Genomic DNA, 23578 nt, shown 5'->3' with positions numbered 1-23578 from the left:
ACCCGTGTCCCCTGCACTGGCAGGCGGATTCTTAACCACTGTGCCACCAGGGAAGTCCCGATTTGATTCTTTTTTCCCTTTATTTTTTAATGTGATGAATTACATGATTACCATTCACATGTTAAACCAACCACGCATTCCAGGGATAAATTCTACTTGGTCATGATGTATTATTCTTTTTATATATTGCTTGATTTTATTTTCAAACATTTTGTTGAGGATTTTGCATTCATGATGAATATTAGTTTATCTACATTGGTGAATGTTTTAGGTGCCTTGAAAAAAATTTATTCTGTAGTTGTTCAGCACATTGTCTATAGGTATCAATTAGATTAAGTTAGTTAAAAGTATAGTTCAAATCTTCTATGTCCTTACTGATATTAGTCTAATCATTCAATCAAATACTCAGAAAAGGGTGTCAAAATCTCCAAATGTGATTGAGAATTTCTCCCTTTAGTTCTCTCAGTATTTGTTTCATTAGGTAATACAGATTCAGGATTGTTATGTCCTCCAGATGAATTGACCCCTTTACCATTATGAAATATCCCATTTTAATCCCTGGTAATACTGTGATATGAATATAGCTACATTAGCTTCCTTATGTTTCATATTTGCATGGTATGTCTATTCCTACCCTTTTACCTTCAAACCTAACTGTGCCTGTATTAGGGCTGCCATGCAAAATACCACAGACTGGGTTGCTTAAAAAGCAGAAACTCATTTTCTCATACTTCTGAAGGCTTGAAGTCCACGATCAAGGTGTCAGCAGGTTTGGTTTCGCTAAGCCTTCTTCTAAGGCTTCTATTCTTCTGAAGCTTGCAGATAGCTATCTTCCTTCACCTTGTGTCCCCATGTGATTGTCCCTCTGTTGGCATTACCAGTGTGCTAATCTCCTCTTCTTATAAGGACATATTGGGTGAGGGCCAATCTAATGACCCCATTTAACTCAATCATCTATTTAAAGCCCTATCTCTAAATACATTCACATTCTAACATATTGGGGGTTAGGGCCTGAACATATGAATTTGGGGGGCGGGGCACAATTCAGCCAATAACAGTGTCTTTATGCTTAAATATCTCTCTTGAAGACAGCATAGAGTAATGTCTTATCTTTTTATCCTCTCTGGCAATGTCTTTCTTTTTACTGATGTCTTTGTTTCATTTACATAGTAATTATTGAAATGACTGGGTTTAAATCTATATCTTCCTATTTGTTTTCTATTTGCCCAATCCTTTTTCTTATTGTTCCTCTGTTCTTCTTTTTCTATCTTCTTACCTGACAAATATTTTTTAGGATTCCAGTTTAGTTCTTTTATTGGATTTTTTTTAGCTCTTCTTTGTATTCATGTTTAATGTTGCTCTATGGATTATAATTTCTATCCTTAACTTATCACAGCCTACTTAAGAGTTAATATTTCATCTCTTCATATAAAATATAAGTCCCTTACAACACAATAATTCCATTAATCCCTGTTCTTTGTGCTAGTGTGGTTATATATTATTCAACTACACGCATTATGAACTCCATAATACAATGTTTATTATTATTATTATTAAGCTGTTAGATGTCTTTTAAAGAAATTAAGAGAAGGAACAACAGTAGTTTTTTATATTTACCTATACATTTACCATTTCTGATGCTCTTTCTTTTCTCCTATAGATCCAAGTTTAAATTTGGTGTAATTTCCTTTCAGCTTTAATAAATTCCATTGCCGTTTATCATACTGCAGCTTAGCTGGTGAAAAATTCTCTTAGCTTTTATATACCTGAAAATGTTCTATTTCAGTCTCATTTTTGAAGGATATTTTCACTGGATTTAAAATTTGGACTTGACAAGTTTTTTTTTTTTTTCCTTTTGTACTTTAATGATATTGTTCCATAGTTTTCTGGCTTTCAGAAGAAAATAAGGCTAGAAGGCTGATGAGAAGTCAATTGTCATTAGTATTTATGAAATGTCAACTGTCCCCTATATGTAATTTGTCTTTTTAAAAAGGTAATTGCTTTAAGATTTGGGGGGGATATATTTTTTTCAGCAGATTTTCTATGGTGTACCCAGGCATTGTTATCTTTGGATTTACTCTGTGGGGAGTTCACTGAGCTTCTTGAGTATGTAAATTGATATCCCACACCAGTTTGGGGGAATTTTCAGTCATTATTTTTCCAAATATTTTTTCCTCCTCCATTTTCTTTCCCTTTTTTCTCTTGGGCTCCAAATACATGCATATTAGACCATTTCATATTGTCCCACAAGTCAGGAAGAATCTCTTCATTTTAAAAAAATCTTTTTTTCCCCTAATTCTCTGAACAAGACACTTTCTACTGATTTGTCTTCAAGCCACTAACTTTTCTTTCATGGTTTTAATTTGCTGTTAAGCCCATCCAATGAGGTTTTCATTATGGATATTGTACTTTACAGTTTTAGAATTTCCATTTGTTTCAAGATTTTCATTTCTCTGCTGAAATTCCCTATTTGTTCACTCATAATTATAACAATCTTTTCCTTTATGTCCCTGAACATAGCTCATACAACTGTTTTCAAGTCCTTGTCTGCTAATTCCAATATCTAGGTCATTTTAGGCTTTATTGGCTGTTTTTTTTCTTGATTACAGGTCGCACTGTTCTGCTTTCTTCCACGTCTCATAATGTTTTCATCAAATGCTCAATATTGTGGATAATAGAATGTAGGGAGTCTGTACTATGAATTCCTTTCAAAAGTGTTGAGTTTTGTTATGACAGCCAGTTAAATTACTGAAGGCTCTTTCTGATCCTTTTACGCTTGGATTTGTCTTTTGTTAGAGCAGGTATATTTCAACATTGTCCTTTGTTCTAGGGTGTGGCCCTTACCCTATAGGGTATGTTTCTTACTCCTAAAGTGTTACTTTTCTGAGGTCTCAACTAAATGCTCAGAGAGCTCAGAAAGGCTTTTTTATTCTGGCTGAGCTGAGACTCCAATGTCTGCTAGCATTTAATCTCTGGTATCTTCATTTTCCTCAGCACCATGGCAGCAGCACACTTCTAGGCCTCATGGAGTCTCATCTTGTACATGCTCACTCAAGCCCCTGGCAAGGGCCTACAGAAAACTCTCATAGATTTCTGCCCTCTATTCCCCCCACATAGGATCCTCTCTTCTGGTATCCTACCTTACAAAGTCCAGCTGCTTTAGCAGCCCTGAGCCCTGACATCTGCCTGCTCAGCTCAGCTTGCCTCCAATTCTCTGCACTGTGGTTGGCACTGTCCCCAGGGAGAGAGGCAGGAGCAAATGTGGGGTGATTATAGGATTCAACTTATGTTTCCCTTCTGAAGGACATGGTCCTTCTCTGCATATTGTCCTGTTACTCAAAAGAGCTGTCTCATATATTTTGCTCAGTTTATAGTTGTTTACAGAAAACGGGAAAGTCTAGTACCACTTACCCTGTCATGCCTGGAAGTGGAAGTTTCAGTCCTTATAACTGAGTATTAAAGGAGAGAGTGACCTTGGAAAAGTAGAAAAACTGTGGAACTTCATGTGGCACATAAGAACAGCTGCCCTAAGTTGAGATGTAGTTAAAAGCATGAGTTCTGGAGCCAGAGAAACTATCATCTGGATCCTACCATCTACCGGCAGTGTAAGTAGATGGGCAAGTTACTTAACTTCTCTGTTCTTCAGTTTCCCTCATCTTTAAAATGAAGTACTTCAGGGACTTCCCGGGTGGTGCAGTGGTTAAGAATCCGCCTGCCAATGCAGGGGACATGGGTTCGAGCCTTAGTCTGGGAAGATCCCACATGCCATGGAGCAACTAAGCCCGTGTGCCACAACTACTGAGCCTGCGCTCTAGAGCCCGTAAGCCACAACTACTGAGCCCGCATGCCACAACTACTGAAGCCCGCGAGCCTAGAGCCCGTGCTCTGCAATGAGAAGACACTGCAATGAGAAGCCCACGCATCGCAATGAAGAGTAGCCCCAGCTTGCCACAGCTAGAGAAAGCCCGCGCGCAGCAGCAAAGACCCAATGCAGCCATAAATAAATAAATAAATAAATACATTAAAAAAATTAAAATAAAATGAAGTACTTCAATAATGGTGTCTACCTAATGAAGATGAAATGGGTTAATCCAACATTCAGTAAATATTTATTTTCATCATCATCATTATTCTCTGGAACACCACTAATGGGAATTCCCCTCTCTTACTCTATTTTATTGCCCCAAATTCCCTCATACCCTAAAAACCTGATCTTATCCTACCATCTCTCACAAAGTAAGCTATAGCTAACTCTCCTGACTCCCCATGCTCCCTTTGAAGTTGATTGTGACCTGCTACCCACCCCCCACCTTAAATCAACAGCCAATGGAAAAGCCACCTCCCTCTTAGAGCCACCATGCCAAACGTTCCCTGACAAGCATCCTTCAAGGGGTTAACTACCGAATATGCAGCCTCACCCCTTAAAGGAGCCAATGAGTTTGTTCTGTCCTACAGCCTCTAACCTTGGATCTTTCTATTCCTTTCTCATCACTGCTTAGTCCTTACACCCCCACTTAAACCACTGTGGAAGAAGCTTACAGACCCCACACCCTCCTCATTTGGTTCTATAGTTGAGGAACCCCTTTATCAATATAGTTATGTGGGAGAAAAAGACAAGTCTGTTGTAACCACCACTGCTGTTGCTCTGCCCAGCGTCTTCTCCTTGGGGAAGCCTTTCCTCTTTCCATGGTGGCCCTGTTTAGTCCACGGGTTTGGGTGCAGCTAACTTTGCCCTCATCACTAGCTGGCCCCAGGGAAGGGCATGTGACACATACCTGGACAATCAGAGCCAGGCATCTCTTTGGCCAGAAAGACTGGCTCAGAGATGCACATGTGCCCCAAGCTGGGCCCCTTAGAAACCTCTCTGAAATTCCTGCCAGTATTTTCACAGTAAAGATTATTTCTTTCCCTTTGGAATTGTGAGTTTTAAACAGGCCAAGATTTGTGGCTGCCAGTGGTAAGTGACAGTACCAGGATTCAGTCTGGAGGCCTGACTCCAGAGTCTGTGCTTTTTAACTTCTATGGTTCTACACCTCATAGATCCTGAGACAGAATCTGGAGGGACCTGTGGAAGTATTATTAGCTGAAGAGTTCACTGGACTATAGGGTACCTGACACTGCCATTGATATGATATGATTAGGAGTGTAGGCTCTGTTTCCTCAGTGCTCTAAGTGTTTTTGCCCCCTCAAAATTCATATTTTGAAGCCTATTGCCCAATATAATAGTATTAAGAAATGAGGCCTTTGGATTCTTTACAGACCTAGAACAAAAAATCTTAAAATTTGTATGGAGACACAAAAGACCCTGAATAGCCAAAGCGGTCTTGAGGGAAAAGAACGGAGCTGGAGGAATCAGATTCCCTGACTTCAGACTATACTACAAAGCTACAGTAATCAAGACAATATGGTACTGGCACAAAAACAGAAATATAGATCAATGGAACAGGATAGAAAGCCCAGAGATAAACCCATGCACCTATGGTCAACTAATCTATGACAAAGGAGGCAAGGACATTCAATGGAGAAAAGACAGTCTCTTCAATAAGTGGTGCTGGGAAAACTGGACATCTACATGTAAAAGAATGAAATTACAACACTCCCTAACACCATACACACAAATAAACTCGAAATGGATTAGAGACCTAAATGTAAGTCCAGACACTATAAAACTCGTAGAGGAAAACATAGGAAGAACACTCTTTGACATAAATCACAGCAAGATCTTTTTTGATCCACCTCCTAGAGTAATGGAAATAAAAACAAAATAAACAAATGGGACCTAATGAAACTTAAAAGCCTTTGCAAAGCAAACTACAAACAAGACGAAAACACAATCCTCAGAATGGGAGAAAATATTTGCAAATGAATCAATGGACAAAGGATTAATCTCCAAAATATATAAACAGCTTATGCAGCTCAATATTAAAAAAACAAACAACTCAATCCAAAAATGGGCAGAAGACCTAAATAGACATTTCTCCAAAGAAGACATACAGATGGCCAAGAAGCACATGAAAAGCTGCTCAACATCACTAATTATTAGAGAAATGCAAATCAAAACTACCATGAGGTATCACCTCACACCAGTCAGAATGGGCATCATCAGAAAATCTACAAACAATAAATGCTGGAGAGGGTGTGGAGAAAAGGGAACCCTCTTGCACTGCTGGTGGGAATGTAAATTGATACAGCCACTATGGAGAACAGTGTGGAGGTTCCTTAAAAAACTAAAAATAGAATTACCATATGACCCAGCAATCCCACTACTGGGCATACACACACAAAAAGACATAATTCAAAAAGACACGTGCACCCCAGTGTTCATTGCAGCACTATTTACAATAGCCAGGACATGGAAGCAACCTAAGTGTCCATCGACAGATGAGTGGATAAAGAAGATATGGTACATATATACGATGGAATATTACTCAGCCACAAAAAGGAATGAAATTGAGTCATTTGTAGAGACGTGGATGGATCTAGAGACTGTCATACAGAGTGAAGTCAGAAAGAGAAAAACAAATATAGTATATTAATGCATATATGTGGAACCTAGAAAAATGGTACAATTTTTTCAGGGCAGAAATTGAGATACAGATGTACAGAACAAACGTATGGACACCAAGGCAGGAAAGTGGCAGTGGGGGGTGGTGGTGGGATGAATTGGGAGATTGGAATTTACACGTATACACTAATATGTATAAAATGGATAACTAATAAGAACCTGCTGTATAAAATAAATAAATAAAATAAAATTCAATAAATAAATAAATAAATGTGAATACCCATTTAAAAAAAAGAAAAAAAAAGAAATGAGGGCTTTGGAAAGTGATTAGGTCATGAGGGTGAAACCCTCATGAATGGGATTAGTGCCTTTATAAAAGAGACTCTAGACAACTCCCTTGCCCTTCCACCTTGTGAAAACACAGTGAAAAGATGCTTTCTATAAGCTAGAAAGTGAGCCCTCACAAGACACAGAATCTGCCATCACCTTGACCTTCGACTTTCCAGCCTCCAGAACCGTAGAAATAATTTTCTGTTGCTCATAAGCCACTGCTAATCACTCCAAATGGACTATGGCAACCAACTACTTGAGGAGCTGCCAGATGGTAGCATGGCTTCCATGTCATCTGTCAGGACCCCACACAGCCGTTGATTAGTGTGGGGCAGTGGATTATAACTGTGGTGGCCTCAGAATCACCTGGGAAGCTTTCTCAAAAGACATAGGGCTGGGATGTACCCAGACCCACTGTATCAGAATCTTGTGAGGTGGTGTGACAGATCATTATTGTTCAGCAAATATTCACTCTCCCCTTCCTCTGCCTTGTGTGATGCTATGGATTGAATTGTGTCTCCCCAAATTTACATGTTGAAGCTCCAATCACCAATGGTGGTATTGGAAATAAGGCCATGGGAGGTAATTAGGTCAGGCCAGTGGAGCCCTCATGGTGAGATTAGTGTCCTTATAAGAAGAGACACACGGGGCTTCCCTGGTGGCGCAGTGGTTGAGAGTCCGCCTGCCGATGCAGGGGACACGGGTTCGTGCCCCGATCCGGGAGGATCCCACATGCCGCGGAGCGGCTGGGCCCGAGAGCCATGGCCGCTGAGCCTGCGCGTCCGGAGCCTGTGCTCCGCAACGGGAGAGGCCACAACAGTGAGAGGCCCGTATACCGCAAAAAAAAAAAAAAAAAAAAAAAAGAAGAGACACAAGAGAGACCTCCTCCCACACTGTCTGCTGCCTTTCTCTTCACCATGTGAGGACACAAGAAGAAGATGGCCATGTGCAAACCAGGAAGAGAGTTCTCACCAGGAACTGAATGGACCAGCACCTTGATCTTGGACTCCCCAGCCTCCAGGTCTGTGGGAAATAAACTTCTATTGTATGGTATTTTGTTATAGCAGCCCAAGCTAACTAAGACATGTGGCAAGCATATGGTCCTCTGCCTAGGGATATTAGCTTTGGTCATGTGACTTGCTTTGGCCGATGGAATGTGGGTAAAAATGAGAGAATGCAGTTCTGAGTGTAGGCTTTAAGAGGGATTGCATGTTTCCATCAGCTTTTTTGTGTTTCTTCCCTTTACCATGACAACAACATGCCCTGGAGAGGCTAATCCATCAGTCTCAGTCCCAGCATGGGAAGGCATCTGAGCAGACTTAAAACTCTACCCATGGTTTGGGGCAAAGCAATAACAGCTGACTCTCAGTCAGGAGCCAAGCTCATATAAAAATATCAGAGCTTGGCAGAGCCAAGAATAAAGATAGCTGACCTATGAGCTAAAACCACCGATATTTTGGGAATGTTGGTTACAACAGCAAAAGCTGACTAATATAGGTGATAAAGGTGGGAGATTTCCACTCAGTGACTAGGCTCCCTCATCTCCCTTACTTAGTTAAGAACACTTGGAAGAATAGGGAGCAGAGGTTTGGGGACAGTCCAGGTCTGTCTGAATTTGGGGCAGTTTATTAACCGTTTTGAATTTCAGGTTCTTTTTTTTTTTTTTTTTTTTTGGTATGCAGGCCTCTCACTGCTGCGGCCCCTCCCGCTGTGGAGCACAGGCTCCAGACGCGCAGGCCCAGCGGCCACGGCTCACGGGCCCAGCCGATCCACGGTATGCGGGATTCCCCCGGACCAGGGCACGAACCCGCGTCCCCTGCATCGGCAGGAGGACCCCCAACCACTGTGCCACCAGGGAAGCCCCTGAATTTCAGGTTCTTAATATACAAAATGGTCCCTCTGGGTTGTTGTGACAATTAAATAAGATAATTCAGGTAAAGTCCATAGCTGTGCTGGCTGTTCCCTCCCTAAGCATCATGCAGGGGGCTGTGATAAACACATGAGGACAGAATGAATGAATGAATGAATCCTTCCAACTCTGAGTCCTCATTCACTGGAGCCCTCAGAAGCCTGCCTGTCCTCCTGTACCTTTCCTCTCCATCGCTGTTGGTTCCTTCTTCAGCTGCTAACTTATCTTGAAACTCTTCTCCTCTGGGCAGAGTCTGAGAAGGTTCATTCAGCCTCAAGCATGGATCCTAAGGCAAAAACAGTTGCAAGATGAGACGAAGTACAGTTCTCTGAGTCAACCTGGGGTTTATCAAACCAGAAAGTGGAGGAGAAAGAGTCCCCTGCAATCCAGTGGCAGTGCCCAGCTCGCAGGCCTGTGATGATTCAGTGCTGAGCCCCCTGCCTTGCTTAGGAGCAGTGTCAGCCCTTATCCCTGTGTCCTGTTTCCAGTCTACCAAGCATGTCACACAGCTGACGAAATTAAACTGCGGAGAGAGGAAGTAGCTTGTCCACGGTTCCCACCAGTGAGGAGTGGAAATGAAATGCCATCAGGGAATCTGACCCTGCTGTGGGGATCTGAGAATAGTGCCAGCAACAGCCACTGGTCTATAATTGGGAGCAACTGGTATTATTATACCCATTTTACAGGTGGCAGTCTGCTACATCCTATCACACAGGATCAGAAAACATGGAACTTGACCAGAAGCTCTGAGAAATGGGGTATAGTGGGAGGACAATATGGAAACCATGAGGTAATAATGAGGCTTCGGAATTTTCTATGAGGTTGAATTTGTCTGTTATCATTTCCCCTTTCTGCAGAGATAGAAAGGTGAAGACTTTCTTATTTTGATTCTTCTACTTGTTACAGTAACCACTGTCCATGGAAAACAGGGTAAGACAGGCTAGGACAGATTTCTTTGTTGAGAAATCTCATTAAATAATAATAAATTGCAACCTGGGCTTCCTGCTAACTATGTGCCTGGTCTTGAGCCAGTCTTGTCTTTTTTTCTGGACCTGAGCTTCATCAGCTGTAAAACAAAGGGGTTGGTTACATCTGTGGTTTTCAAACTGTGCTCCAGGGACCCTGGGAGATGCCCTCGGGGGTGAGAGGGGCAAAGCCGAGGCTGGAAGATGGGGCCTTCGGCTCCCCTCCCCATTTGACACAGAATGAAACTGCTTTGGTTGCCTTCCACGTACTCTAACGTCTATGAAAGGCCACCAGTGTCAAGGCCAATGATGACCTCCACGTTGCCAAATCCAATGGTCACTCCTCAGGCCTCAGCTAACGGGACCTCTCTGCAGAATTGGAAATATGTGATCACTCCCTCCTCCATGCAGCCCCCTTTCCTGGGTTTCTGCCTCTCTTGCAGCTGCTCCTTTTCGGTCTCCTCTGCTAAAATCTCCTCCTCCCCTGCCCTAGACCTCAGTCCTTGAACTTCTCTTTTCTCTCTCACTCCCTAGTGTCTCATCTAATTCCACGGATACTGATGACAAACAAATTTATCTCTATTTCCAAGTTTCCCCCTAAAGTCTGGACTTGTATGTCCAACTGCCCTCTGGATATCTCTTGGATGCTTAATAAGCTTCTCAAAACTGTCACACGTCCAGAACTGAACTCTTGGTCTCACTTCCTCCAAACGACAAGCTGCTTCCTCCAAACCTGCTACAGGGCCTTTGCACTGGTTGTTCCCGCTGCCTGCAATCATCTACTCTGTGATATTTATGTGCTTCCTCACTTCAGTCACCACCAACAAGAATCCTTCCCTTGTTTAAAGCTTGGGCTCTGGCAGCAGACTGCCTATGATTAAATCCCAGTTCTTCTTATTGATGATGTAACTTTGGGAAAATTACTTAGGTTGTCGTGAGGATTAAATGCATGTAAATGTAAACGAATGTAACATCCTTGGAATAATATTAGCTACACAGTAAGTACTCAAAATAACATTCCCCAGTATTATTCTCTGACTACCCTTCTCTAAAATAACACCCCCTCTCACTTTCTTTTTCCCACCTTGCTGTATGACCTCACTGTTTGTTTTCCGGTGACATTAATTGTCTACTTTTTTATTCTGGTTCCCTCACTGGAAGGTAAGCCCCATGAGGGCAGGGACTCTGCTCTGTTTTACCACTGTTTTCCTGGTTCCAAGGACAGAGTGTGGCACATGGTTACGCTCGGTAAACATGACATAAATAAACCCAAATAACTCACAGGCCACTCTAGGACAGCAGGAGAACCATTTTCTCCCACACTCACCCCGCACTCCCATCATGTCCCCTGGGGGCAACAGCTGGGACTAACTGCACTTCTCGTGAGAAATCTGCAGGGCACGTGGCTGGAAGGTATGGGTGTAGGGATGGCTGTGGCCCAAACTTTGGGTGTTTTCCAGCTCTGCTCAGGAGCCCTTAGTGTCTTCATAATTCTTAAGTTCCGAGAACTTTGTGGTGTCTCTAAATGGGACAAAATCTTGATCCCATGTGATGTTGGACCCCTCCGAAGAATCAGGGTGGAGGGGCATTCGGGAAGTGACTGTCCACCCCTGCCTGGAGGACCTGTCCGGAGTGCCCAGCAGCAGAGCTTGTTAGAAGCTAAGGGGCCATTCTGCCTCCACAGCCATTCTACCTAAGCCCTTGTCTTCCCTTTGTGGGTGATGTGTTCTGAGCCAACGTAGTTAAGTCAGAGCTACGTTTCCCAGGATTCCTTTCCCTGCATATTCTGGGTCAGCTGACTTTGTGCAAGGTCTGGAAGATGAGCACAAAGCAGCAGCCTTTATCTTTCTAAGCCTCTGGATAACTGATGCAGGGCGCCAGGGGTGGCTGGAGCTCACGCACACCGTCACCAATCTGCTGGCTCAGCTTGGTGGACTGGGCAGTTTGGGAGCTCTTAGCTCTTCTGCCTCCTGCTGGACCATCCCTAGGCTTCTCCGTGTCCTGGGCCAAGGGCACGTTTGGCTCTATGATGAAGGATGCCAGACTCTCCCACAGGTCACACGTATCACCAAAGCTGGAGCTTCATCAGCCTCAGAAACTGACACTGTTCCAGCTCAGTTTCAGGGTTGCATTCGCCCTTGGTCTTCCCCATTCTACATCTGTTCTTCTTTCCTTCTGGCTGCCTGCCCTGCTTTAGGCCTACTTTAAGCCCCACACCGGATTCCGGAGCAACAGTTGAACATAAAGTATTTGGCTCCCACAGTTATGTCAGGTTATTTCCCAAAAGGAACTCCATATTCTATATCATTTCTAGTAATTTGTTCCTCTGATCAAACCCTAACTGATGCACACTCTTTAATCTCCAGACCCCACTCATCCTTCAAAGCTCTACTCAACTGTCACTTCCTCCATGAAGCCTTCACAATCTCTTTTGTTGCAATTACACTCTTTCTTCTCAAAGTTCCCATAACAATTATTTTGGTACCATAATTTGTTCACAATATTTACTGGTCATTTACTATGTTCCAGGCACTGTTCCAGGACACAGCAATAAATGAAACAGACAAAAGTTTTTTCCTTTGTATTAGTTATAGAAGTGTTCTCTCTCTCCCATCCTGGAATATAAATGAGGGTAAAAGTAATCCCAGATATAGTTTTCAAATTGTTACAAGTCCTACAGCCAGTAACTAAGAACGTTCAGCATGGCCACTGTCCATTGCCTGAATCCTCTCTCTTCAGTGTTTGTAACTGGACACTGAAGTCTAACTGGTTGACATGTTCTAGGTGCAGGACCCAGTGAGTTTAGTTCATTGCTGTGCACTTTCAAAAATGATGTCACTGACCAGCTTACAACCTCCACATGGACCTGAGGCTGAAAGGACCACCTTTGCCTTGTACTTTCATGTATTTTGGGCATTGAAGTATCTTGGCGCTCTCCAATTCTTATAAAGCCCAGAAGCAAAGATCATAATCTAAGCAAAAGAGCTTTGTGAGACAACTGTTATAAACACATGTTCTGTATAATGTGGGGAAAATTGCACAGTAAATATGGAACAACAACAAAAAATCAGAATAGCATAATACTACACTATAAATACATACATGATGATCAAAGTTAATTAGGTCCAGGTTTCAAAAGGAAAATGGAAGGTTACAAGGAAATTTTAGTAAATAGAAAGCACAAAATATGTGGCCAAAACAATCCAAATGGTACCAGTAATCACAATAAATAAGAATTGGCTCAATTCAACATGAACATCTCTACCCTGGTAAAAGGAATCATTCACTAAAAAGCTCTAATAATGAAACTGTAGGCACCTAACAACAGAGACTGAAAACATAAGGCAAAATGTACAGAAATGTAGGGAGAAATAAGCAAATTTATAGCGGGAGATTTTAATGCATACCTCTCACAGACTCATATATCAGGTACACAAAATGAGCTAGGATATGAAAGGTTTGAACAAGATTAATAAGCTAATCCTAATAGCTAAAAAAGAATAGTAATCACTGCTAATGTTTATATGATGCTTAGCGTGCACCAGGCCCTCAAGTCTCTGAGGTGTGAATCATTCCATTTTAAAGGTGATGAAACTGAAGCAGGAGAGGATATGTACCTTGCCCTAGGTCATACAGTGAATATATCACAGAACTAGAATTCAAATATATAAACTTTAACAACCAAACTGAGACTACTTCTTTGCTATCACATAGGAAACATTAAAAAAAACTGACCCCACAGCAGGCTACAAAGCAAATCTCAATATAGTCCAGAGTGTTGACATTCTACAGACCATATTATCTAATGACAATGCAATAAAATTAGAAAACAATAAGAAAGTAGGTTTAAAAATGAGACAAACTTCAAAACTCTGGGATGCAGCTAAAGATATATACTTAGAGGGAAATTCATAGCCTTAAACGTATTTATTAGAGAACATTTAAGAAGTTAGAAAAAGGATAACATAATAAACCTAAAGTAACTAGAAGGAAAGAGGTATGAAAGACAAAATTAATGACATAGAAAAAGATAGATCTGACCAACATATCTGAAAGCTGGCTTTTTGAAAAGACACATCAAACTTGTAGTAAGACTGATCAAGGAAAAAGGGAGAAGGAACTTAAAGCAACATGAATAATGGACAAAGATCTCACAACAGTTATTATGGAGATGAAAAAGAAGTTCAAATGTACTCTGAGCCACTGTGAAGACCATGAAAGAGAATGTGCAGGATATAACTTCTGGGCTACCTTATCGACCACTGATATATTTAAAGGCATCCTGGGCAGGAGTCCAGAAACAGGAGAGGATGGAAAATGCTTAAAAAGGCTGATGATGCACTCGGATGCCTACACCAGCTCCCCACTTTATAGCATTCATCCATTTCCATACATTAACTCATGGATGTCTGCAACTCAGTGAGGTGGGCAGGAAAGACACCCCCATCCTTGTGTTATAGAGGGGGATCTAAAATCAGAGAAGTCTAGCGACTTGTCTCAGGTCACACAGCCACTGGAGAACAGCACAGGACTGGACTCCTGGGTCGTCCCACTACCATTCGTGTCATTCCATGTGACTGCACTGGCACTCGGCTATGCTGTTAGCATGATCGCCAGCTGCCAGTGTCAGGGCCTAACTGGGTGAGTTCAAACTGGGTGGTACAAAAATGCTGCTGAGAAGTATCTAAAAAGAGACACTCAAAATCAACCTGAGAGATGAAGGCTGTTTCCCAAATCAACAGGGAGGTAAACTCAGTAATCTTTTCTGTTTTTGCTCAGTTGTTTCCAGCCCCCGTGACACCAGAGACAAGAGCATCCTTCCTCCAAAAAGGGAGATGAATCCTCCCCCTCCCCGCCAGTAACTGAAGGGCCCCGGTGTTCTTCTAAATCATCCTCTGGCCAAGGTTAATTTTTGAAGGTGTTCCTAATCTAACTCAGAATGGCACCCTCAGTTCCATTCATTCAGTTGTCATGTCATGGATCAGTAATGTACAAGGAAGTGTAAACATCTGCTACATTCAGGTATGTTAAGTGCTGGAAGGATAAAGATTAATGAGATACAGTTCTTGATTTCAACAAACTAATGGTTCATCACAGGGGACCAACAGACCATATAAATGGCAAAAACATTCCCTTCCTTCACCAACTCCCTTTCTGTACTTGGTGTTTTGGGTCAAAGTGCATCATTCAAAAGGCGCTGGGATGCCATCTGAATATTTCTCAAATGGACTTGACCATGGAAATGAACAGCTGGCTGAAAGAGCACTTTCAAGCCCACCAATACTCATTTCTCTGAATTCCAAATGGAGCGGACTCTCCAACCTCCCTTTTCTGTTTGTCTGCTTGCGATCCCAGTGAGTTCCTCCCAGGACCAACCCTGAGCCACTCTCGGTGTATCCTGAGTTAATTGCCCCTAATTCACACTCTTGGGTTCCCCATCAGGCATTTCTCAGGCTCTGCCCAGGACTCTCTCCATTGTTAAAGTGTGCACAGAAAAATAAATAACTCTGCTTCTCCTCCAACCATCCACTGCAAAAGCCTCCTCCCAACTCCCCCCAAGCAAATGGCTGTTTATTTTAAACCCACGTTCACATTAGGTCTTCATCTTTCATCTTTTAGGCAATGAACCTCACCTAGATTGTTTCTATTTTAAAGGAATACCCATGCCCAGGAAATCACCTGGAAGGAAATATTGAAAGTCATTCTCAAGTTCATTTGACAATCTTTCAAAGGTAGCATTACGTATGTCTTAAAATAGAACACCTAATGCAATGGGGTTTTGCTGAAATGGTTACAGGGGACTGTAATAGATACTACAAAGTCATCTTACATTTATAGACTCTATAACAGTTTTGAAAAGTGCCTTCATGTGCTTTCTTCTGTTCATTACAAGTCTCTGGAGGGGTGGAGGGCAGGGATTATCACTGCCATGTTACTAATGAGAAGCGGTATTGAATCGTGGTTTGGGCCCTGGTGCTGCTCTTTGGGCCTCAGTCTCCCTATCTGTAAAGCAAGGATAATAATAACACTTGCCTTGGGACTTCCCTGGTGGACCAGTGGCTAAGACTCTGCACTCCCAATGCAGGGGACCCGGGTTTGATCCCTGATCAGGGAACTAGATCCCACTTGCCACAACTAAGAGTTCACATGCTGCAGCGAAGTTCCCGCATGCAAAGATCCCACGTGCCACAACTAAGACCCGGCTCGGCCAAATAAATAAATAAATAAATAAATAAATAAATAAATAACGCTTGCCTCATAGGGTTGTTGTGGGACTGTGTGCTGCGCTACATTATTGGTACTTGATCTATGTTTGCCACTAGGAGTAGTGAGGAAACTGATCTCAGATAATTACATAATATTTACTTCCTGCATTTGAAATGGAGCTCTCCAAGGAGCAGGACTGGGCCTCACTCACCCCGGCATCCAGCCCCGTGCCTTGCATAGTGATAGCACTCATAAATACTTGTTGAGGTGAAATGACTTGACTAATAATGACCACAAATGACTCTCCTTTTTCTTCTGGAGATGGTGCAGTCAGGGATCTATGAAAACTTTGCCCCTTCTCTGCCCCCGGTTCACTGTGACCCAGGCACCAGAAACTTCCAGAAAAAAAAGTTGTCTTTAGAATTACCAACACTGACATGGCTTTCTGGAAACCAGTGAAGAATACTGTGAACCTAAGAGAATCAAGGAGACTAGACATGAGAGACCAGGACAAAAGGCTCAGTGGAGTCTCAGCTGTCTATGATGGGGACAGAGCCATACCCAGGATTGGCAACCCTCCCTCTTCATATTCTGGGAGTGGAGTGAAAAGTCTGCTCTCAGTTGGCCTTATTATTTATATCTCTCTTGACTCACTGAAATGCTTTGGCAGAACAGCAAAGAACAACGTTTGTCGTGTCCCACGTGGGTGCAGGGTTCACCACACTGCAGTGTGCTGCTCACACACCATCTGCATGAGCCTGGACTTTGCACCTCCAGGGCCTCAGCAAAGGTTTGACTCACTTGGCTGGTACAGAGTTGGCTTGCCAAAAATATCTGAATTAAATTATAAATTTTCTCTGATTGACCAAGTTCAGAAAGTTGTGTGACCTGCTGTGTTGGCAAGGCTGTGGGGAAACAGACACTTGCATGTGCTGCCATGGGGGTACACTGACAACCTTGATGGAAGGCAATGCAGCAAATCTATCAAAGTTAAAGCCACTCATACTGCTGGACCCAGCAAATTCTACGATGGTAAGAGTTAGCACCTACTGAGCATTTACATGTGCTGGGTGCTGTTTTCATCACTGCTTATATATTCCTTTAGTCCTCACAAAACCCCTGGGAGGTAGGTACTATCATCAGACCCATTTTACAGGTGAAGAAGCTCAAGCAAAGAGACTTTAAATCAATTGTCCAAGATTCTTTAGCCAGTAAGAAACCAGGCGTCAGGTTCAGGGGACAGCTCGCTTAACCACTATGCTACACTGTATCCCTCTACAGTGTTATCCATTTAATTATTATCTATAGTGAAAAATTAGAAACAAACGAAAAAATTCATCATAAGGGAAAGGGTACATGTATTACAGTTTTTCTGTTCCAGGGAACACGAGACAGTTGCTCTTTTTTTAAAAAAATGAAGTTGATATGGAAATGTACGGCTGTGTTGCAATCACCAAGCTATAAAAATGTAAGTTTAGAAAAAAGCAGAGTGAAGGAGAGAATTCTATCATTTGCAGAAGAAAATAATATATTCATAATGATGCCTGCATATGCACCATATGAAAGGAGATACAAGAAGAGGTAAAACAAAATAAAACAGACAGGGAACTGGGGGAGGGGGCACGCTTTTCACTGTATATCTTTATGCACCTTATGAATTCTGTGCTTTGTAGGTAGGTTATCTTTTTGAAAAGAAAATTCAGTTTAAAAGAACAGACTAGGAGATTGGTTCAAGATGGTGGAGCAGAAGGACGTGTGCTCACTCCCTCTTGCAAGAGCACCAGAATCACAACTAACTGCTGAACAATCATCAACAGTAAGATACTGGAACTCACCAAAAAAGATACCCCACATCCAAAGACAAAGGAGAAGCTGCAATGAGACAGTAGGAAGGGCACCATCACAATAAAATCAAATTGCTTAACCGCTGGGTGGGTGACTCACAAACTGGAGAACAATTATACCACAGAAGTCTGCCCACTGGAGTGAAGGTTCTGAGCCCCATGTCAGGTTTCCCAACCTGGGGATCTGGCAACGGGAGGAGGAATTCCCAGAGAATCAGACTTTGACGGCTAATAGGATTTGATTGCAGGACTTCAACAGGACTGGGGGAAAGAGAGACTCCACTCTTGGAGGGTACACACAAAGTAGTGCGTGCATCAGGACCCAGGGGGAAGGAGCAGTGACCCCATAGGAGACTGAACCAGACCTACCTGCTAGTGTTGGAGAGTCTCCTGCAGAGGCGGGGGGTGGCTGTGGCTCACCGCAGGGACAAGGACACTGGCAGCAGAAGTTCTGGGAAGTACTGATTGGCGTGAGCCCTCCCAGAGTCTGCCATTAGCCCCACCAAAGAGCCCAGGTAGGCTCCAGTGCTGGGTCCCCTCAGGCCAAACAACCAACAGGGAGGGAACTCAGCTCCACTCATCAGCAAACAAGTGGATTAAAGTTTTACTGAGCTCTACCCACCAGAGCAACACCCAGTTCTACCCACCACCAGTCCCTCCCAGCAGGAAGCTTGCACAAGCCTCTTAGATAACCTCATCCACCAGAGGGCAGACAGCAGAAGCAAGAAGAACTACAGTCCTGCAGCCTATGGAACGAAAACCACATTCACAGAAAGATAGACAAAATGAAAAGGCAGAGGACTATGTACCAGATGAAGGAACAAGATAAAACCCCAGAAAAACAATTAAATGAAGCGGAGATAGGCAACCTTCCAGAAAAAGAATTGAGAATAATGATAGTGAAGATGGTCCAGGACCTCGGAAAAAGAATGGAGGCAAAGATCGAGAAGGTGCAAGAAATGTTTAACAAAGACCTAGAAGAATTAAAGAACAAACACCTAGAAGGGTTAAACAAACAGAGATGAACAATACAATAACTGAAATGAAAAATACACTAGAAGGAATCAATAGCAGAATAACTGAGGCAGAAGAATGGATAAGTGATCTGGAAGACAGAATGGTGAAATTCACTGCCACAGAACAGAATAAAGAAAAAAGACAGAAAAGAAATGAAGACAGCCTAAGAGACCTCTGGGACAACATTAAACCTACCAACATTCACATTATAGGGGTCCCAGAAGGAGAAGAGAGAGAGAAGGGACCTGAGAAAATATTTGAAGAGATTACAGTCGAAAACTTCCCTAACATGGGAGAGGAAATAGCCACCTAAGTCCAGGAAGCGCAGAGAGTCCCAGGCAGGATAAACCCAAGGAGAGACACACAGTAATCTAACTGACAAGAATTAAAGACAAAGAAAAATTATTAAAAGCAACAATGGAAAGATGACAAATAACATACAAGGGAACTCCCATAAGGTTAACAGCTGATTTCTTAGCAAAAACTCTACAAGCCAGAAGGAAGTGGCACAATATATTTAAAGTGATGAAAGGGAAGAAACTACAACCAAGATTACTCTACCTGGCAAGGATCTCATTCAGATTTGATGTAGAAATCAAAAGCTTTAGAGACAAGCAAAAGCTAAGAGAATTCAGCACCACCAAACCAGCTCTACAACAAATGCTAAAGGACCTTCTCTAGGCGGGAAACACAAGAGAAGCAAAGGACCTACAAAAACAAACTGAAAACAATTGAGAAAATAGTAATAGGAACATACATATTGATAATTACCTTAAATGTGAATGGATTAAATGCTCCAACCAAAAGACACAGGCTTGCTGAATGGATACAAAAACAAGACCCAAATATATGCTGTCTACAAGAGACCCACTTCAGACCTAGGGACACATACAGACTGAAAGTGAGGGGATGGAAAAAGATATTCCATGCAAATGGAAATCTAAAGAAAGCTGGAGTAGCAATACTCATATCAGATAAAATAGACCTTAAAATAAAGAATGTTACAAGAGACAAGCAAGGACACCACATAATGACCAAGGGATCAATCCAAGAAGAAGATATAACAATTCTAAATATATATGCACCCAACATAGGAGAACCTCAATACATAAGGCAAATGCCAACAGCTATAAAAGAGGAAACTGACAGTAACACAATAATAGTGGGGGACTTTAACACCTCACTTACACCAATGGACGGATCATCCAGACAGAAAATTAATAAGGAAACACAAACTTTAAATGACACAATAGACCAGATATATTTAACTCATATATATGGGACATTCCATCTGCAAACAGCAGATTACACTTACTTCTCAAGTGCACACCGAACATTCTCCACGATAGATCATATCTTGGGTCAACAAATCAAGCCTTGGTAAATTTAAGAAAACTGAAATCATATCAAGCATCTTTTCCGACCACAATGTCATGAGATTAGAAATCAATTACAGGGGAAAAAAACCATAAGAAACTCAAACACATGGAGGCTAAACAATACATTACTAAATAACCAAGAGATCACCAAAGAAATCAAAGAGGAAATCAGAAAATACCTAGAGACTAATGACAACAAAAACACGATGATCCAAAACCTATGGGATGCAGCAAAAGCAGTTTAAGAGGGAAATTTATAGCAACACAAGCCTACCTCAAGAAACAAGAAAAATCTCAAATAAACAATCTAACCTTACACCTAAAGGAACTAGAGAAAGAAGAACAAACAGAACCCAAAGTTAGCAGAAGGAAAGAAATCATAAAGATCAGAGCAGAAATAAATGAAATAGAAACAAAGAAAATAATAGCAAAGATCAATAAAACTAAAAGCTGGTTCTTTGAGAAGATAAACAAAATTGATAAAACTTTAGCCAGACTCATCAAGAAAAAGAGGGAGAGGACTCAAATCAATAAAATTAGAAATGAAAAAGGAGAAGTTACAATGGACACCACAGAAATACAAAGCATCATAAAAGACTACTACAAGCAACTCTATGCCAATAAAATGGACAACCTGGAAGAAATGGACAAATTCTTGGAAAGGTATAACCTTCCAAGATTGAACCAGGAAGAAACAGAAAATATGAACAGACCAATCACAGGTAATGAAATTGAAACTGTGATTAAAAATCTTACAACAAACAGAAGTCCAGGACCAGATGGCTTCACAGGTGAATTCTCTCAGACATTTAGAGAAGAGATAAGAGCCATCCTTCTCAAACTCTTACAAAAAATTGCAAAGGAAGGAACACTTCCAAACACATTCTATGAGGCCACCATCACCCTGATACGAAAAACCGGAAAAAGATACTACAAAAAAAGAAAATTACAGACCAATATTACTGATGAATATAGATGCAAAAATCTTCAACAAAATACTAGCAAACAGAATCCAACAATGCATTAAAAGGATCATACACCATGATCAAGTGGGATTTATCCGAGGGATGCAAGGATTCTTCAATATACGCAAATCAATCAATGTGATACACCATATTAACAAATTGAAGAATAAACACCATGTGATCATCTCAATAGATGCAGAAAAAGCCTTTGACCAAATTCAACACCCATTTATGATAAAAACTCTCCAGAGGGCCTCCCTGGTGGCGCAGTGGTTGGGAGTCCGCCTGCCGATGCAGGGGATACGGGTTCGTGCCCCGGTCTGGGAGGATCCCATATGCCGCGGAGCGGCTGGGCCCGTGAGCCATGGCCGCTGGGCCTGCGCATCCGGAGCCTGTGCTCCGCAACGGGAGAGGCCACGGCAGTGAGAGGCCCGCATACCGCAAAAAAAAAAAAAAAAAAAAAAAAAAAAAAAAAACTCTCCAGAAAGTGGACACAGAGGGAACCTACCTCAACATAATAAAGGCCATATACGGCAAACCCATAGCAAACATCATTCTCAATGGTGAAAAACTGAAACCATTTCCTCTAAGATCAGGAACAAAACAAGGATGTCCACTCTCACCACTATTATTCAACATAGTTTTGGAAGTCCTAGCCACAGCAATCAGAGAAGAAAAAGAAATAAAAGGAATCCAAATTGGAAAAGAAGAAGTAAAACTGTCACTGTTTGCAAATGACATGACATTATATAAAGATAATCCTAAAGATGCCACCAGAAAACTATGAGAGCTCATCAATGAATTTGGTAAAGTTTCAGGATACAAAATTAATACACAGAAATCTCTTGCATTCCTATACACTAACAATGAAAGATCAGAAAGAGAAATTAAGGAAACAATCCCATTCACCACTGCAACAAAAAGAATAAAATACTTAGGAATAAACCTACCTAAGGAGGTAAAAGACCTGTACTCAGAAAACTATAAGACACTGATGAAAGAAATCAAAGATGACACAAACAGATGGAGCGATATACGATGTTCTTGGACTGGAAGAATCAATATTGTGAAAATGACTGTACTACTCAAAAGCAATCTAAAGATTCAATGCAATCACTATCAAATTACCAATGGCATTTTACAGAACCAGAACAAAAAATCTTAAAATTTGTATGGAGACACAAAAGACCCTGAATAGCCAAAGCAATCTTGAGAGGGAAAAAATGGAGCTGGAGGAATCAGACTCCCTGACTTCAGAGTATACTACAAAGTTTCAGTAAACAAGACAATACGGTACTGGCACGAAAACAGAAATATAGATCAATGAAACAAGATAGAAAGCCCAGAGATAAACCCACACATCTATGGTCAACTAATCTATGACAGAGGAGGCAAGGATATACAATGGAGAAAAGACAGTCTCTTCAATAAGTGGTGCTGGAAAAGTGGACAGCTACATGTAAAAGAATGAAATTAGAACACTCCCTAACACCATACACAAAAATAAACTCAAAATAGATCAAAGACCTAAATGTAAGACCAGACACTATAAAACTCTTAGAGAAAAACATAGGAAGAACACTCTTTGACATAAATCACAGCAAGATCTTTTTTGACCCACCTCCCAGAGTAATGGAAATAAAAACAAAAATAAAGAAATGGGACCTAATGAAACTTCAAAGCTTTTGCACAGCAAAGGAAACTATAAACAAGGCGAAAAGATAACCCCCAGAATGGGAGAAAATATTTGCAAACAAATCAGCGGGCAAAGGATTAATCTCCAAAATATATAAACAGCTCACGTAGCTCAATATTAAAGAAACAAACAACCCAATCCAAAAATGGGCAGAAGACCTAAATAGACATTTCTCCAGAGAAGACATACAGATGGCCAAGAGGCACATGAAAAGCTGCTCATCATCACTAATTATTAGAGAACTGCAAGTGAAAACTACAGTGAGGTATCACCTCACACCAGTCAGAATGGGCATCATCAGAAAATCTGCAAACAACAAAAGCTGGAGAGGGTGTGGAGAAAAGGGAACCCTCTTGCACTGTTGGTGGGAATGTAAATTGATACAGCCACTATGGAGAACAGTATGGAGGTTCCTTAAAAAACTAAAAATAGAATTACCATACGACCCAGCAATCCCACTACTGGGCATATACCCAGAGAAAACCATAATTCAAAAAGACACATGCACCCCAATGTTCATTGCAGCTCTATTTACAATAGCCAGGTCATGGAAGCAACCTAAATGCCCATCAACAGAGGAATGGACAAAGAAGTTGTAGTACATATATATAATGGAATATTAGCCATAAAAAGTAACGAAATTGGGTCATTTGTAGAGACGTGGATGGACCTAGAGACTGTCATACAGAGTGAAGTAAGTCAGAAAGAGAAAAACAAATATTGTATATTAACGCATATATGTGGAACCTAGAAAAATGGTA

The 23578-nt window shown here is 41.6% G+C and overlaps 1 protein-coding gene across 1 annotated transcript in view; it reads right to left on the bottom strand.

Annotated features, from left to right (window-relative positions):
- The window catches only part of FAM184B (family with sequence similarity 184 member B), a 124057-nt gene that overhangs the window by 39159 nt on the left and 61320 nt on the right, over window positions 1-23578 (bottom strand). Inside the window, exon 8 of the mRNA XM_081244132.1 lies at window positions 8924-9030. Coding sequence (XP_081100258.1) covers window positions 8924-9030 — 107 coding nt within the window. The remainder of the gene's footprint in view (window positions 1-8923; window positions 9031-23578) is intronic.

The sequence above is a fragment of the Mesoplodon bidens genome (genome assembly GCF_964165515.1).
Source record: "Mesoplodon bidens genome assembly, chromosome: 1".
NCBI classification, from domain to species: Eukaryota; Metazoa; Chordata; class Mammalia; order Artiodactyla; family Ziphiidae; genus Mesoplodon; species Mesoplodon bidens.
Note: the sequence above shows the minus strand (reverse complement) of the source record. Positions and strands in the feature narration are given on the sequence as shown.